General features: G+C 40.5%; 2 protein-coding genes across 7 annotated transcripts; both read left to right on the forward strand.

The window, feature by feature from the left end:
• The first annotated feature begins 49 nt into the window (after positions 1-49).
• Positions 50-7261, forward strand: LOC148069017 (sulfotransferase 6B1-like). Its single transcript, XM_087802778.1, has 7 exons — positions 50-242; positions 1673-1785; positions 3672-3749; positions 3873-3996; positions 4064-4158; positions 4273-4432; positions 7101-7261. The coding sequence occupies exons 1-7, from the start codon at positions 62-64 to the stop codon at positions 7220-7222; spliced, it is 873 nt and encodes a 290-aa protein (XP_087658904.1). The 5' UTR covers positions 50-61; the 3' UTR covers positions 7223-7261.
• A 351-nt stretch (positions 7262-7612) lies between these two features.
• On the forward strand, positions 7613-17622 carry znf365 (zinc finger protein 365). 6 transcript variants are annotated; one of them, XM_087803131.1, is made up of 7 exons: positions 7613-7881; positions 10870-11519; positions 12760-13069; positions 13133-13304; positions 13451-13500; positions 14644-14850; positions 14930-17622. In XM_087803131.1, the coding sequence occupies exons 2-7, from the start codon at positions 10892-10894 to the stop codon at positions 14964-14966; spliced, it is 1404 nt and encodes a 467-aa protein (XP_087659257.1). In that variant the 5' UTR covers positions 7613-7881; positions 10870-10891; the 3' UTR covers positions 14967-17622. The 6 variants fall into 6 exon arrangements, with proteins under 6 accessions (XP_087659257.1, XP_087659255.1, XP_087659256.1 ...); XM_087803129.1 differs by having other exon boundaries at positions 14649-14850; XM_087803130.1 differs by having other exon boundaries at positions 13454-13500; positions 14649-14850.
• Positions 17623-18854: the final 1232 nt, after the last annotated feature.

Here is an 18854-nt window from a genome sequence, read left to right on the forward strand (position 1 = left end):
TCTCTCGAGCACTCTTTCTCAGAGATCCTGAGCCAAGCTGCCGGTACATTCTTCAGCTCTCATGGTGGACATACTTGCTGCCACTGTAGCAAAGTCTGCAGCCATGCTGGACGAGGACAAGCTGCACAGGTACAACGGGGTGTTGTACCCCAAACTGCTGTGTCCAGAGGAGCACTTGAAAGCCGTGGAGACGCTGGAGGCTCGAGAGGACGACGTCCTGCTGGTGGCCTACCCCAAGTGTGGTGAGGGACTTTTTACTATTCAAACATTGAGGTTAAGTCTTTTATTTTAGGGCAAGTGAAAAACAAATACAGCTCAAAACTTGACAAAAAAACCCAAAATAAAACACTTGGAAAAAAAAAAGCTATGGGGGAACAGAAACACGCACCAACGTATCTAACCCTGCGATACTGAATATTATTTTATGAATTTTGTGTTCCAGGTTTAAAGGTTTATTGGTGTAAAAATGCTAAAGTCACTATGTTTTAGCGATAACTTCTCAAATCAAACCAAAAGTTTGCTTCAAAGTCAGGGAGTGAAATGAAACAAAAAACAAAGTTTAAGAGGACGTGCACGGAATGAGGCTCTAACAAAATCGGGGTTACAGACCCTCACATGATAAAAAAAAAAAGGGGGCCCAAAAAAAGACTGAGAGCAAATGAGGTGAAGATCAAAAATGAACAGGTGATCACCATTCAAGACAGAAACAAAGGAATATATTATGCATAATTGTGATCTGAGCTGAAGGATTTTTGTATAGATGTTAAATAAAGTTGATCCAAGTATCGAACCCTGAGGGACACCACTTGTAATCTACCTATGATTCGACACCTTTTTACAAGAAAAATACGTTTGTAGCATTGTTTTGATTCCGTTTGTTCAGTTTCTCTGGCAATGTATTTTTACACCAATAAGGATGTTCCACCCTGACATTCCTTTATGCCCTCAAGCTAATAAACCGGTTCCACCTGTACCGTCATACAAATGTAGACATTATAATTAAAATTGTGGCTCATTGACTTTCCTGTTTCAAATCTTAAGTGAACCCAGAGAGGCTGAAACAATTCAGATTGACTTTGTCCCCAATCATGTTTGACCCATTTAACCCGTAAAATATCAATATAACGCGTGAAGTGAAGGAGGTTTAAGACGATGAGTATGATTGTTGAACGAGTTTGTTTAAAGAAATTAGGGTGAAAGCAAATCTTAGGTGATCCCAGAAGTTTCATGCTTCTTCTGTGCATCGGTGACACATGAGGACATGTGAGGACACGTGAGAACACGTGAGGACACGTGAGGACACGTGAGGACACGTGAGAACACGTGAGGACACATGAGGACACATGAGGACACTTGAGGACACATGAGAACACGTGAGGACACATGAGGACACATGAGGACACATGAGAACACATGAGGACACTTGAGGACACATGAGAACACGTGAGGACACATGAGGACACTTGAGGACACATGAGAACACATGAGGACACCTAAAGAGATGTGAGGACAGATGCCTGTAGGTTAAAGAATGAGAATAAAATCAAAGTATTCGTCTCCCCTTGAGAAATAAAGAAGAAATTAAGCTTTATTGACATATGTTGGTGAAGAGAGAGACTCACTTGTTGCAGTATAACGTTGAATTAACGGAAACTATTCTTTCTTTTGTCAGGTTTCAACTGGATGGTGGGAGTCCTGAACAAGCTGGTCGGTGAAGCCACAGGAACAAAAGGAAATTACCAAGGACCTCCACTGATTGAGTTCTTTATGACAGACGCCTTAAAGGTCTGTTTTCATTTGTTATAAAATCTGGTTTACATTGGTTTGAATAGATGCTTTAAAAAAACTTTGAAACAAAGAAAGTGAACAGGATTTGTATGTATAGATTTGTCTAATAATTGTAATAAAAAAATCATAATTTCCATTGTTTCCAATTGTAATGGTTTTAAAGCTTGAAGGAATGTTTGAAAACGTTCTTATTGGCTGAAAAAAAAATAGAAAAGATTATCTTGACTATATGTTAATGGAGAATAAATTGATTTAAGACAGGTCAGTCCAGTCACTTTCCATAAAGGATCAAAAGATTGAGCTTCACGTGTGTAGTTTCATTCAACACTGGTTCCACGGCAGAGGGGCTTGAAAACTGAAGGCCCTGGCTCCAAATCTACATTTAGATATCGATATAGGATCGTAAGGTCCTAGAGGGTTGGTAAGTTTGGATTAGATCTTTAATGTATGTTGGTGCTAGGCCATGTAAGGCTTTATAGGTTAAGATAAGGATTTTAAATTGTATTCTAAATTCTACAGGAAGCCAAGTAAGGAAGACCGCACAGGGGAAATGTGATTGCGCCTCTTAGTCTTAGTCAGGACACGAGCTGCAGAGTTCTGAATGAGCTGAAGAGTTCTGAGAGACTTTTTAGAACATCCTGACAGAAGTGTTAGTCCAGCCTGGAGGTAACAAAAGCATGGATGAGCTTCTCGGCAGCATTCAAAGGAAGGAAGTGCCTGATTTTTTAAATGTTACAAAGGTGGAAGTAGGCAGTCCGTGAGATTTGTTTTGTGTGAGTTAAATGACAAGTCCTCGTCAAAGCAGAAACCCAGATTCTTTACAGTGGTGTTAGTAGCAGGAGCAAGCCCATTATGTAAAGCTAGATCATTAATTAATGATTGTCTGACATGTTGCAGACCAACTAGTAAAACCTCATTTTTTTCCGAGTTGAGTAGGAGGAAGTTTTTGGTCATCCAGGACTTGATATCTGTAATACAGGACTGTAGTTGCGTAGCTGATTTCTTTCTTCTGGCTTCTTTGACAAGTAGAGTTGGGTGTCATCAGCTTAACAGTGAAAGTTTATAGAGTGTATTCTAATCAAGTCCCCTAGTGGGAGCATATAGATTGTGAATAGGATTGAACCAAGAACAGAACCTTGTGGGACACCATAGCTGACCTTAGTGTGTGTTGATGAGAGGTGGTTGACATGTACATAGTGCGTTCTATCCGACAGGTAAGACTTAAACCAGTTTAGAGCAGTTCCACGTATGCCTATATGGTTTTCTAGCCTCTGTAGAAGGATTTGGTGGTCCACAGTGACAAATGCAGCACTGAGATCTAGAAGAACAAGAACTGAAACATGGCCCTGATCAGAGGCCATCAGTAGGTTGTTACTTACTTTTACCAGGGCGGTCTCTGTGCTGTGGTGTTCCCTAAAACCAGACTGAAACACCTCAAATTTATCATTGTCCTGGAGATAATCACAGAGCTGACTTGTTACCACTTTCTCCAGAATTTTCAAAATGAAGACAAGATTAGAGATAGGCCTATAGTTAGTGAGAACCTCTGGATCAAGAGTGTTTTTTTTAAGCAGAGGTTTGATTACTGCAACGTTAAAAATCTGAGAGATTTCATACAAGATTATGGGCTTTACAAATAAAAATTACTCACTCACTTACTGTTTGGGGATCTATTTATTTATTAGCTAATGCTAGCTAGCGCTGGTTTAGTACAAGCTAACCTAGCTAGTGCGAGGTTTAAAAAACAACAAAAACTTAACTTTACCATTAATTAACTTGTTTATCCACTAGGGTTCGATTTTAGTTCGGGCAAACAGCTTCAGGTCAGTACACTTATACCAAAAAGTTAACATTTCTCCATTGCTGTATAATCCATTGACAAGGCTCCGTCACCCAGGATCTTGGGCACTCACCTTCATCCCGACAACATCCCCCAATCCTTCTACAAGAAGAAAACAAAAGTCAGTAACAGTTTAACTTCTAAACACGTTGGTGTTCATGTGATTCTTCTTTGTGCCGAGATGCTGCACAGACAGATGCACGATGATCTTTTGTAGCTGTCCTTCAAGTGTTCTCGTTGACAGATGCTGGTGATCTTCAGGAACCCCAAAGACACTCTGGTTTCATACTTCCATTTTACCAACAACTACCCAGCCCTTCCCTCCCAGACCTGGGACTCGTTTTTTTCTGATTTCATGTCAGGAGACGGTAAAGAAGCAACTTTATAGAAGTCCATCAGTCAACCTCTTATCAGAGAGAATATTTCTGTGTGCAGTGTCCTGGGGTTCGTACTTCGATCATGCGCTGGCCTGGGACAAGAAGATGGACGACCCCAACGTCATGTTCGTCACCTTTGAACAGCTCAAGAAAGTAGGTGCCTTGATACAAGAAACGGTTTCACTTCATCTAGTGTTAAACATATATTGAGTTTATCATTGAGTTTTCCTGTCCTGTCACCGTGACAACTGTTCTGTCTCCACGAAGGACCTGAAGGAGGGTGCCCGTCAAATCTCTGAGTTCTTCAACTTCGGCCTGACCGAGGCTCAGCTGGTGAAGGTGTCGGAGGAGAGCACCTTCAGCGCCATGAAGAAGAGCTCCACCGACACTCACCCTCACAAAATGGGCGACATTATATTCAGGAAAGGTGCTGAACTTCTGATGACAATACTTGGAATTTAACTGATGCTCAAAGGTTGATACAAATCAGTATCAACCAGACAACCAGCCATCACATTATGTCCACCTACAGGTTGCTGATAGCCAATAGCTGCCATGAGAGACATACCGAAGAGGAAGAGGTAAGGGAGTTGTGGGCATACTCCACCCAGGGTAGCTGCAGGCTCCAGAAACACAGCGAAGCGCTGCCTCAAGGTCTTGGTTAGCCCTCTCTCACTGGCCATTTGATTGAGGATGGTATCCGGACGTGAGACTTGAGGTGTTGCCGATGGCTTTGCAGAAAGCTTGCCAGACATGTGAAGTAAACTGAGGGCCTCGATCTGACACAATGTCCGTAGGTATGCCATGAAGACGGAAAACCTGACCCACCATGATGTCAGCAGTCTCTAGGGCGGACTGAAGTTTGGCAAGGGGAACAAAGTGAGCCATCTTTGAGAAGCGGTCGACGATAGTCATGATGTTTGTCTTGCCGTTGGATCGAGGAAGACAGGTGATAAAGTCAATGGAGATGTGGGACCAAGGTCGACTCGGAATAGGGAGAGGTTGAAGGAGACCAGCTGGAGGACAGTGAGACTACTTGCTTCTGGAGCAGACGTTGCACAGAACGACAAACTCCTTAACGTCTGGAGTAATATGTGGCCACCAGAAGCGCTGCCTGATGAGTTTGAGCATCCTATCGCTTCCGGGGTGACAGGCCACCTTAGACAAGTGTCCCATGTTGCCGCACCTATGAAACATGTATTAGGTAGGATGGTCTCAGGAACTGACGACTCTTGGGGAGGATCGTGGAGCTGGGAGAAGGCGTCAGGTTTGGTTATTTTAGAACCAGGGCAATAGGATAAGGAGAAGTTAATAACTTCCTAAGAACAGAGACCAGAGAGCCTGGCGAGAGTTTAATCTCTTAGCCGTCTTGAGGTAAAGCAGGTTCTTCTGGTCAGTTAAAATCAGAAATGGAACCTCAGATCCCTCCAGCCAATGTATCCACTCCTGCAGCGCCGCCACCACTGCAAGAAGTTCCTTGTTCCCCATCATAATTCCTTTTGGCTGGGGTAAGCCTCCTCGAGAAGAAGGCGCAGGGGTGAACCTTGTTGTCCTGGAGGTGACGTTGAGAGAGAACTGCTCCGATGCCGGTGTCTGAAGCGTCGACCTCCACGATGAACTGGAGTGAAGAAGCTGGATGTTTCAGGATGGGAGCGGAGAAGAATCGTTCTTTCAGCTGGCGGAAAGCAGTGTTGGCATCGGAAGTCCGGGAGAAGAGGTGTTCGGTGGAAGTAAGTTTGGTTAACGCAGCAGCAACCTTACTATAATACCTCATGAATCTACGGTAAAAATTGGCAAACCTGAGTAACTGTTGAACCGGCCAATTAGTCAACGCTTTATCTCATCTGAGATGAGAAAACGGAGTAAAAAGAAAAAAGGCTGACTAGAGAAACGTCAGGAACGGCAACGTCCATGGAACAAAAGTGGAGCAGCAAGCAAGTAGAACTGAGTGGAGTCAAAGATTTACCAGGTGGGACTGGAAAACGAGCTGACAACTGCTGGATGAAGATCACCAGCAGCTGCCAGACTCTGCCAACCACTGTCAGGAACCGTGCCCGTCAACTGCCAAAGAAAAGGAAAATGGCGAAGCAGGAAGTACCTTGACAAAATAAAACAAAACACAAGTGGATCGTGACAACACGTATAGACAGGGGTCAGAAAGAGACAAGCTTAGCAAAAAGTAGTACACGCCGAGGGTTATTTATCAAGTATACTTAAGTACATGTATGTTTTTTTGTAAATATACTAAGGTATATGTATTTGAAGTGTACTAAAATATACTAATTTGATACTTATACAGATTCAATTGGAACATTTTAAGTTTACAGAAGAATACTATCAAATATACTAATCTCTACAATTTAGTTTACAGAAGTTTACTTACTGACACCAGTTCACCTTCTTCAAAGTATACTCCAAGTACACATCAAGGTTTATTGATTTTGCTGTTTCTGTTTGTTTGTGCTGATTCTGATTCATTCATCGCTCTGCAACACTAAACTGTTTAATATGTGTATCTAACAATAACGTCAAACGACTGTTTCATTCACCATCACTCACTCCCATGGTTCCATAATTATAATGTTTCCCCAAAAAAAGTAGCATACTGTACTTGAAGTACAATTCCTAAAGTATACTCAAGAACAGGCATATATCTGTGTAATATTTTAAAATGTAGTCTGTCAGAAGTATTACATAAGTAAACTCATAGTACATCTGAACGTACTTATGTTGGTTGAGGGTAAATCCAACACCTGAACCACACGAGCCATTACATAAGCAAAATGTAGTCACATGAACATGCAAAACAGAGGAAGCTGTGTAACAAAACACACTGAGACATCTTAAGACGTTTTTATCTGTTCAGGCTTTTCCTTGATTTTCTGGAACTCCTGTGTTGTTATCAGTATTATCTTGACCTTTAAAGTATATACTTTATTGAAACTATATTGTTTTGTTTGTTTAAGCTTTTTGTGAACTTGGTCTGGAAAAGCGCTCTATAAATACAAATTACTTACTTACCTACTTACTCAGACAGCAGGTGGCGATAGAGACATACGAATTGAGAGAGTCAATTGTGAACATTCTCTCGCCAGGTGAGGTGGGAGACTGGAAGAACCACTTCTCAGCCGAGCAGAGCCTAAAGATGGACCAGGTACTGAAGAAGGAGCTGGCAGGAACGAGACTGGGGAAAAAACTGCATCTATTTTGTGAATGAACCTCCAAGAACAGAGAAGAAAGTCCTTCAATTAAAAAACAAAACACTAGCAATTTCTTGTTCTACTAGTGAAGATTAATTCGAATACTATTTTAAATAAAACGTTTGAAACCTTCTCAAGTGATGTATTTTAAACTCGTTTTTTTTTCATTCCTGATAAGGTCAATTATGTGTTTTTCTGAGTGTAATCAAAATATAACAAATTCTCATTTATCCCAAAAATATATCGATTAAGAACATAACTATATCTATTAAAAAAAAGAAAAGAAAGTAAACTGACTTTATATGTCAAATGAATGTGTTGATTACAACTTTACAAATAAATAATATTACGTTAAACTTATTCATCACGTTTCATCTAAACGAGAACGTTTTTCATAGCGTTTCATAATTTTTATTAAAAAAAAAAAAAGATTTAAATATATGCGCTTTATCAATTAAAAATACAAGCGGAAGTACATCTTGTTTTGAAACGCCACACCGGAACCACCCGCTCGCAACACAACCGCTCGACGTCATCGGTCGGTGCGTCTCATGAATGAGTGACATCATGCAACATCTCGCCTCTCTCCATCATCATGTCTCCTCCGGACAGTGACGCCACCTGAGACCAGAGGGACGAGACCTTCCGGCACATTCGGGCACAGCTGCTGCGGGCGGTAAGACACCGTCACGAGGGTAGAGTCGGCGGAGAAAGTGCAGTGAATCAGCGCTTATTAGCTAGCTCTGTGGTTAGCCACAGGTGAAGCTAACCCTTGCTGAACGATGCTCGAGACTGAACCTGTTACACCTTCTTTTTGTTCTTTTTTAAACCGTCAACACGTGTCCAGATCCATACAATGACGGATTTCTTTCATGCATTTGTGCTTCATGAAGTCTGAGCGTTTGGTGTCGTTGAGTCTATGGTTCTATTGTTGGTCATTTCTTTAGGGTCAACATTGTGTTCAGTGGTTGTTGAGAGAGACGTGAAGAAACGATAAAGGAGAAAAATTGATAAAAATCAAGCGAAATATGCAAAAATAATGATTTGATTTATATATTTCATTTTTAAGTCTTGATATAAAACAACTTTTTCTCCTAATCATTATTTGGTTTTACACTAAAATGACCAAAGCAGAAGACGAGGCTTTTTTCTTGATTTTCTGTGTTATTCTCAGTGTTATCTTGACCTTTTAAGTATATATTTTAATCAGTAAGTAAGTAAGTCTTTTTATTTGTAGAGCGCTTTTCCAGACCAGGGTCACAAAGCGCTTAAACAATCAAAACAATATTCAATAAAGTATATACTTTAAAGGTCAAGATAAAACTGATAACACAACAGGAGTTCCAGAAAATCAAGGAAAAGCCTGAACAAATAAAAGTGTCTTAAAATGTTTCTTGAAGGAGTCAGTAGATCATCAAACACAGATGTTTCTTGAAGGAGTCAGTAGATCATCAAACACAGATGTTTCTTGAAGGAGTCAGTAGATCATCAAACACACATGTTTCTTGAAGGAGTCAGTAGATCATCAAACACAGATGTTTCTTGAAGGAGTCAGTAGATCATCAAACACAGATGTTTCTTGAAGGAGTCAGTAGATCATCAAACACACATGTTTCTTGAAGGAGTCAGTAGATCATCAAACACAGATGTTTCTTGAAGGAGTCAGTAGATCATCAAACACAGAGATGTTTCTTGAAGGAGTCAGTAGATCATCAAACACAGAGATGTTTCTTGAAGGAGTCAGTAGATCATCAAACACAGATGTTTCTTGAAGGAGTCAGTAGATCATCAAACACAGATGTTTCTTGAAGGAGTCAGTAGATCATTAAACACAGATGTTTCTTGAAGGAGTCAGTAGATCATCAAACACAGATGTTTCTTGAAGGAGTCAGTAGATCATCAAACACAGATGTTTCTTGAAGGAGTCAGTAGATCATCAAACACAGAGATGTTTCTTGAAGGAGTCAGTAGATCATCAAACACAGATGTTTCTTGAAGGAGTCAGTAGATCATCAAACACAGATGTTTCTTGAAGGAGTCAGTAGATCATCAAACACAGATGTTTCTTGAAGGAGTCAGTAGATCATCAAACACAGATGTTTCTTGAAGGAGTCAGTAGATCATCAAACACAGATGTTTCTTGAAGGAGTCAGTAGATCATCAAACACAGATGTTTCTTGAAGGAGTCAGTAGATCATCAAACACAGATGTTTCTTGAAGGAGTCAGTAGATCATCAAACACAGATGTTTCTTGAAGTAGTCAGTAGATCATCAAACACAGATGTTTCTTGAAGGAGTCAGTAGATCATCAAACACAGATGTTTCTTGAAGGAGTCAGTAGATCATCAAACACAGATGTTTCTTGAAGGAGTCAGTAGATCATCAAACACAGATGTTACTTGAAGGAGTCAGTAGATCATCAAACACACATGTTTCTTGAAGGAGTCAGTAGATCATCAAACACAGATGTTTCTTGAAGGAGTCAGTAGATCATCAAACACAGAGATGGTTCCAAAGCTTAGGAGCAACAGTCTGGAAGGATTTCTCTCCTCTGGTCCGGAACCGTGTTCAGGAACCATCAGTAGATTCTGATCCACAGACCTCAGAGCCCGAGCTGGGGTCAGAAGACAAGGCTTTTCCTTGATTCTCTGAGACTCCTGTGTTTGTCTCAGTGTTATCTTGACCTTTTAAGTATATACTTTATTCAGTATTGTTTTGATCGTTGTGACCCTGGTCTGGAAAAGCACTATATAAATACAAATTACTTACTTACTTACTTACAAAAGTCCTGAAACATACATAATTATTGTTGCTCCTAAGCTTTGGAACCATCTCTGTGTTTGATGATCTACTGACTCCTTCAAGAAACATCTGTGTTTGATGATCTACTGACTCCTTCAAGAAACATCTGTGTTTGATGATCTACTGACTCCTTCAAGAAACATCTGTGTTTGATGATCTACTGACTCCTTCAAGAAACATCTGTGTTTAATGATCTACTGACTCCTTCAAGAAACATCTGTGTTTGATGATCTACTGACTCCTTCAAGAAACATCTGTGTTTGATGATCTACTGACTCCTTCAAGAAACATCTGTGTTTGATGATCTACTGACTCCTTCAAGAAACATCTGTGTGTTTGATGATCTACTGACTCCTTCAAGAAACATCTGTGTTTGATGATCTACTGACTCCTTCAAGAAACATCCGTGTTTGATGATCTACTGACTCCTTCAAGAAACATCTGTGTTTGATGATCTACTGACTCCTTCAAGAAACATCTGTGTCTGATGATCTACTGACTCCTTCAAGAAACATCCGTGTTTGATGATCTACTGACTCCTTCAAGAAACATCTGTGTTTGATGATCTACTGACTCCTTCAAGAAACATCTCAAGACACTTTTATTCGTGCTTTTCCATGATTCTCTGAGACTCCTGTGTTTGTCTCTGTATTATCTTGAACTTTTAAAGTATATATTTTATTGAGTATTGTTTTGATTCTTTCATTGCTTTGTGACCCTGGTCTAGAAAAGCGCTCTATAAATATAAATTACTTACTTACTTACTTACAAACGTCCTGAAACATTCATATATATTTATAAAACATATTCGTCGTCTAATAAATGAAATAACCACATGATCTTTGACCTTTGTTCTTCACAGTTCGAGGTGCAGGTGAAGCAACATGCAGCAGAAGTTCTGCTCTCGTGGTTCTGGATCTTTCTTCTTGGAGCGGAGCAGCCAGTCGTGCGGGATCATCACCGAACCCGTCGCCTCCTCAGAACCTCCCTTCCGTTGCCCTCGCTGCGGGGAGCACGAGCGCTTCCACACCCTGGCCTCGCTGCGCTCTCACCTGGAGTTCAACCACTCGTACCACTCGTCCGACGGCTTCAGCATCACGGGGAAGCTCCCGGACCAGCTGAACGCGGCGCTACCATGGCAGGACATGAGCCTGCCGACCCGCCGGAGTCAGCACGGAGGCTGGCGTCCTCCTCACGTGCGCTCGCTCAGCGACACCCGGGACAGCAGCTTCCTGCAGTCGTACGGTTCGGTGAGGAGGCGCACTCAGAGCGTCGGGGTCGGGACGCACGACGACGAGGAGGACGAGGACGAGGAGGTGGATACGGAGGATGAGGAGGAGGGCGAGGAAGACGAGGAAGACCACGAGGATAGATGCAGACATGAGGACATCAAGGCCTGCATGAAAAAGTCAGACATTTGTCCACACCACCTGAACCGACTCCAGTTCCCTGTTCCCTCTCCGCTTGGACCGCCACCTGAGCTGGACCTGGACCCGAACCTGGACCTGCTCGGTGAGTGTGGTGGTACCAACACATGACTGTGGGTTTGCTTCGTACACATGTTTCCTCGTATATAAAAGTAAGTCATTATTATTTGTAAACGTAAGTATCTTCTAGCACCAGCTCTATGATACATCTTTACTGTCGGATACATATGCGATAAAACCTTTAAACACAAGAAGAAAATAACTTTGGTCTTAACTTTGTGTTTAAATACTGTATAAATAAACGTACAGTGACTGAAAACACAAACCCACCTCTCAGTTTCTCAGCCTGTGATGTCAGAAGACGACAAAAAACGCACCTTTTTTTGGCTCCAGCGACTCACGCTGCAAAAATAGTTCAGTTATTTTTTCAGAGATCAAGTGCTCTCTCTTTTTTTACTTCAGCACTTCTGGATAAAAAAACATTTTAAAAGGTGAATAAAAAAAGACAGAGAAGTAAAAGGGGAAATGTAACACAGCAGGTTAAAACGGAGAAGGGGAAAAAAGAGACAATAGATAAATAGATAGATAAATAATTTAAATTTATTTTTAAATGTGATTTAAAATGAAGAAGATTAGTGATCAGTATGTGGGACTCAAGCATTTATTATTCAGCTCAATATAGAAGTATATCAGTGCCTCAGAATATTGAATGCTTGAATTTAACATTTTTAATCTTGAAACTTTTAATTTTTTTATTCAGATTTTAGGTTTGTTTTAAGCATTATTAACTATTGTGTAGAATACTTTCAATAGTGTAAGATTACAAGTTTAAATAATTGTATTACAAAATGTCAATATTTTCAACAACAAAAAAAGTTTGATATTCTTATTACAACATTTTTAAAAACGGTGTATAAATTCATTATTTTTTAATTCTTGGCGTTTTAAAATCAACATATAAGGTTAGAATATCTAAAATAATATAATATGTCATAATATATTCTATATAAATGTATAAAGTGCCACCAGACAACAACAACATTTGATTGATTTTTTTTTTTTACCAACATATTGAATTTAAAAGACTACAAATTAAAAATATGGCATTTAGAAATGTTATTTTTTAATTATTAGATTTAAATATCAAACTCCATGTGTAAAAAAAAAAAAAATATATATATATAGATATTTTTAGAATTTTTAATTCAACCTTTCCATTAAAAAACATTTAATTCAATAAAAAGAAAACAACATTTCAACAGCCTGAATAACCTGATTTAATATATGAACAGATGAATTAAAAAGCCCAGTTATCTTCCCTGCAGAGCAGAGATCCTACTCCGGTCTCGAGACCGCCGCCGCCTCGGCCGCGGTCCGGCAGCGTCTGGCCAGCATCCTGCGTGCGGCCGACGGCACCATGCAGCGCCGTCTGGCTCGGGTCAGCACCGAGCTCGCTCAGACGGACACGGAGCTGCTGTGCGAGCGAGCTCACTCGCAGCACCTGGCGCAGGAGAGGCAGGAAGTGGCCGACAGGGAGCGGTCCCTGAGCCGGCAGGTGGACGTGGCGGTGATGGTGATCGCGGCGCTGAGGGAGCAGCTCAACGCCTCCGAGAACGAGCTGGAGAGACGAGAGAGGTCCGGTGTCATCGTCGTCCTTCAAGCTGGAGTTTCATGCTCATGTTCACTCGTGTTTTCCAGGGAAGTCTTAACCATCCACAAATTTCTGGAAGCTGCGGTGAGACAGGAAACGTGCGGGAAAGTTCGGATCCAGTGTTTCATTGAGAACCTGCTGCAACGCATCGCCCTCGCTGAGAAACTAGTGGAATATTACCAGGTCAACGGCAGCCCGCCACAGTGCATGACGACCCAGGTACACACACACGCACAAACACACTAACACACACACACACACTTATACACGCGTGCACGCACACATTGCGACTATTCTTTCACTGACACACACCTCTCCACAAGCCCACCTGAGTGTGTGATCATTTGTATCCGTCTGTCTGTCAGCAGCAGTACCAGTCTTCTAATAATGGACCTCAGAGGATGATGAAGAGCAGGTGAGCAGTTCTACTGAAATACACTCCTGGCAATTTGAGGGAAGCGTCTTAATTCTCTGGTTTTCATGCATCTTACAAGAATCCTTCTCTCGCCTTTTTTCACAGCCTTGTCTTTCTGTCCATTTAGAATCTTGTTCAGGCCTCGAGCCTTAGGTGTGTATCGTTGACCAACTGTCAATCACTCTTGGATTCCTTCTTATTGTTTCAAAGCACAAATCGAGACAAACTAAAAACATATTTTTAAATGTTCCCGTGTAATGTGTATTATCTGTGACAAAATCATTTTGATTTAGCAGTTTTGTGTTTCATGTGACTTTCTGAATTGTAGATGAGCAAATTTAACTATTACTACTCCTTCAACTCGATGTCTCCTATATGTGATGATATTAAAAAGTCAAAAGCAAGATGGCTGACAGAAGATGAGGTGAAGCACAGGGCAGGAATATTTGTCCTTTCCTTCTGGACCCCATTGGTTAAGGCAACCAGGTTGCACAGGAAAAGAATATATATATGTATGTATATGTATATATATATATATATATATATATACTGTATATAATGTATATGTGTGTGTATGTATGTTCTGTTGTATTGATTAATACAATCTTAAATTGTTTGTTTTTTAAATTAAATCTTTGAAGTGACATCACTGACACTCTTGACAAATCAAAAAGGTTGTTCACCAACAAACCTGGAAACTAGTGAAAATGATTGAAACATGTGACCATATCAGTGCAAAAGAAAAACTAATCCAGAGCTCCTCATGATTCAGCTTAACGGTGAGATGTATTTTAGGCGATTTTATTTTTGCTATTTTTATCTGAATGCTGGTGAATATAAATCTGACATCTCCTGGGTAGTTGGTGCAAAACCATGTGGGGATCTCTGTGCTAAGATCTTTTCTGGAAATAAAATAAAATAAAATCGGGCGACATCAAGATCTGAGTATATTATATTGTATATATTGTATTGTATACGGTATATATTTTTTTTAAATCTCCAAAAATGTTCAGTTAATTTAAGATATTTGTGGCACAATACTTTTTAAATACTAAGAAAAAACCCATTTAAAGTATGTTGACGTCACTCCTACATGTTATTCTCCAGACGACGTTAACTTTGTATCACATTGATGTGACTCAGATCAGCAGGGGGTCAGCTGTCGTCCTCTGGTCTCCACGACAACCGAAGTCGCTCCTCATCCCAGTTGGGCGGGCCGGCCTTCTTCTCCAGGCCGTGTTGCGAGCGCGAGCGAGAGCAGCGCGAGCGTCTGGCCCGCTCGTCCCGACTCTTCTGCAGGCCGGAGCACAGAGACGACATCTGGAACCAGCAGCGGCGCCGCTCGGCCGGGTACGAGGCGTAGACGCGTGGAGACGTCGTCGACTTCCAAACCTCCACCAGACCTTCTGATCATCAGATTTCAATCAAGGTTCAAGTCCAGCTGGAGGATCAGTTTCCTGCTGTAGGTGCTCGAGGGTGGAGAGTGTGCAGGTCCACAAACTACATGTTGAACATCTGCACAATAGCTGATGCAGGGAAAGAACATCAGGACCGTTGAGCTGCAGACGATATTCTACCGCTTACTTCATACACTTGTGAGTATTTTCAATTCTTTTTGAGTCGTGGGAGGAATAACCTCTAGACGGTGCATCGACCGGGCGAGCCTTAGGAGACGTAACACTTCAGCAGTGACACACAAACATATGACTTCCATACATACACAACTTGCTTCTTTTTCTATCCATCTTGTCGCTCGGCCTCAACCTTTGCAGGTTTTCTTTGACCAAGAGGATCAACGGTAGCCATGAATCAGCAGGCTGTGCACGGACACAAACCTTCTCACGCACACCATGAATGTACGAACTCGACTGGAACTGTTTGCAAAACAAATGGAGACGGTTGAACTGAACAAAACATTTGTTAACACAACAAACTTCCACGTTGCGTTCTAGTTTTCACGATTTTCATCATTCCCTGCTTCCACCTTTCAAGATCTCACTGCATTTGAATGTTTTCTTCGGTAAACATTGATCTTCTGCCAGAAACCAGTCCTTCAGTGGAATATTACGCTGAAACAGAGCTAATATCTCATGAGCATCTAAAGTAAAAGTAAAGTATGGTTTGACAGCCAAACAAAATAATGTCCATGTTCGCCTGAAATGCTGAACTAATGAAACAGGAAGTGAATCAAAGTTAGGAAACACAATCTAAAAGATGATTCTTTATATGTTTTGTAGCATTTTGCTGTGTTGAGCAAAGAGGGTCCCGGACCAGGGCTGATGGTGTTTAGGGGCCTAGTTTGAGGTCCCCTGGTCTAGACCACAATGACCACCCTGGTAACTTTATAACCTTTAAGCGCTATACAAATAAAAGTTACTTACTTACTTACTTACTTTAACCTTTCCTTGCTTTGAACACGTGACATCTGCCTGAGCGTATGGTTTGTCTGCACATCTAATCATACTTGACAATCTTATCAATAAACACGGCACTCGCGGGGACACATGTCTCATAATTTGTTCAACGCTGGCGCCAATGTTTACTTATCACTAATAATACGCTAATGTGTAGTTTATTCCAATTTTTGAAATATTTTATTTATTATTAGTTTTCTTCTTTTCGCCGTTTTTCTTGTGCCGTTTAGATTCACACCATTCCAACCCGCCTAATACGTTACAGTTCAAACACACACACACACAACTACACACACACCTGCAAAGAGTCCATTTTTCTCTTGACATGACATATCCATGGTTCAGTGCCAACAGCTCACTTCGTGGTCCAGTGAAGTGAGATGCACTCAAATATACCTCCGAACAAAATGGAACGCAGCATCCGTTTGTGCGACGTGACGTCCAGTGCCGTGATCACATGTCACTCCAGTAGATCAGTTCAACTGACGAGAATGTACATATAGTTGCCGTTATTTGTGTTCTTGCTGTCTGTGACGGTGTGCGTAGATATTTTGTATACAAATGTGTAGACTGGAAATAATCCCATCTTTCTTAACTGCTGCACTTTTCTTCCTTTTGCTGAACTATTGCTTTCATTTCATGTCGATGATTTAAAACCGAGTTCTTAAGCGACTGAGATTATCTGAAGGGACGTCGTCCTGAGCCTTTGACATTATTGAGGATTTTCTTTCACCCGTTTTCGTTCCTGCAAAGGGAAATGTGTGGTGTAGATATTGAGGACATGTCACTTTAGATTCTGAAATACTTGATGCTGGTTTAAAGTGAAGTTCGTGGTAGAAAATGTGGTTGTTTTGAAGTATAAAGCGACTCATCCAGAGACTTCTGAATCTGGAGTTTTATGTAGAGACTTTTTGGGGGGAAAACAAATCTTTAAAACATAATTTATAGAAAAATAAGTGGAAATCAAAGATTTAAAAGTCTTAATGTTGGTACAAATAATTTTAAGAATAGTATTAGTTAAGCATTAAAAAGAATGATCTAATACATAAATAAATACAAAAATAAAACGATAACATCTCTAAAAGTTTTGTTAAAAACAGACGATGAAATTACTGTGGCAATTTGGGAATTAAAAATACTAATTAGTAACTTGGAAAAATATTGAATCAAGATTGACTATTGACTGCTGTCAGAACAAAATGTTCTGAAGGAATATTTGTTCTGAAGAGACGACAGTGTTAACCTCGTGAAGGTTGTGTTTTGACAGCAGACACGTGGACGACTGGAGTGACATGTCGTGCTGCGTTAATGAAGCGTGTTGAGGACGGACTGGTTCTTCTGCCGCACACTTAGCTGTTACCGTGTATGTAGCGAAATAAAATCCTTTCTTGTGCGTGTACTTCAGTAGCTGAGAGGTGGAGTGTGTAGAGGAAGTGTCGGGACAATCAGAGATGGCGAGAGTAGTTTTGAGGACGTTCATGTGCAATATATTTGAATAGAAGTGTAGAGAAGCACAGTGAATCATTTGATATTGTTATTTAAGGTATAATAACTGATGTGAGTATAACGTTTCTAAATGTCTCCGCAGCATCACGTCTTCCACTTGTGTACTTTCTTTTTTGTGCCTTTTAGACAAAAACAGCTTGTATTTAATGCAAAACTGTGAACTGGAATTATTTTTATGTTGTCTGTCTGTGCCCAAAAATAAACACGCACCATGTACTCCACCTTTTTTTGTCTCGCTCTCTCTCAACTTAAAATGGAAGATAAAAATAACCTCAGAAAGATATGACATGAAAGTTGTATTTCAGATGTTGTGTTATTCCATTAACCAGTAGAATCTCACATATTCCAGACACGTCATGTACACCTAACTATCCAAGAACAATTCCTGATTTATTTAAAATTCATAAAATCTTAAGATTTATGGAATATTACTTGTGTGGATCAGACAACTTACAAGTAAACGCTATTTACTGCAGTTTCTTTCTCGTATATACTTGAATCATAATGACCTTTGACTGTGACCTCATTATGACGCTGACTCATTTCAGTAATGACCAGATGGTGGCGCCGTTTTACTATAAATTAGTCTAAATAAATTCACCTAAAATTCCAATTTCAGTGATTTTCTACTCACCCAAGGGTTGGGATTATTTTTAGAGTTATCTGTTCCTTTTAGAGTTGTAGACAAAAATGTTTGTTAATTTTAATGTAATACCTGGAGCTCAGTTGTCTTACACTTAAACCTAAACATTTATTGTATTGCCCACATTGTATTAAAAAACTAAAGTGGGTATAACGCAACATTAGTCGACTTGAGAGTGAGTAGAAAGTGAGTGAAGTTAGAATTGTGGGTGAACTATCACTATCAACTGTTATTCTATTATTGTTGTTGTTTTTCTTTCTGCTGCTGCTCCCACTGCCACCTGTATTTCTTCATTTCTTTTTCCTCCGGCTTCTCCCCCTGCACCAACAAATCACCATGTTGTGCGCAAACATCATGGTCCACTGCGATCTCTCTGTCCGTCTGTATCGCACCATAGCAAACCAGAGGTGACTGAGGATATACTGCCCTCACCATGATTTCCTCCGTCACTCCAAAAGGAGCGTGATAACACAATGAAGGCCTCTTTGTTTTTAACACAAACTTTGAATGTGAATCCGTCAGCAGCCGAGAAGAACACAAGTGTCTTTACCGTCCACATGATATTTCTACAGTTCTTCTCTGACATTTATGGTGTTGGGGTTTAACACGAGAGTAATTCACACAAGATAAGGAGGATTAAAATTCCATTTCTGACAGAAGATGTTTATACATCTAAAAAAACAAACACTATATGTATCTACCATTACCTAGTGATATTGGTAGACTAGAGAACAGTGTATTGGGGTATTACTTTAAATATACCTTATGGGGTACGAGTGTATAGGGTATGA

Source organism: Callionymus lyra, chromosome 11 (assembly GCF_982586985.1).
Source record: "Callionymus lyra chromosome 11, fCalLyr1.hap1.1, whole genome shotgun sequence".
NCBI classification, from domain to species: domain Eukaryota; kingdom Metazoa; phylum Chordata; class Actinopteri; order Syngnathiformes; family Callionymidae; genus Callionymus; species Callionymus lyra.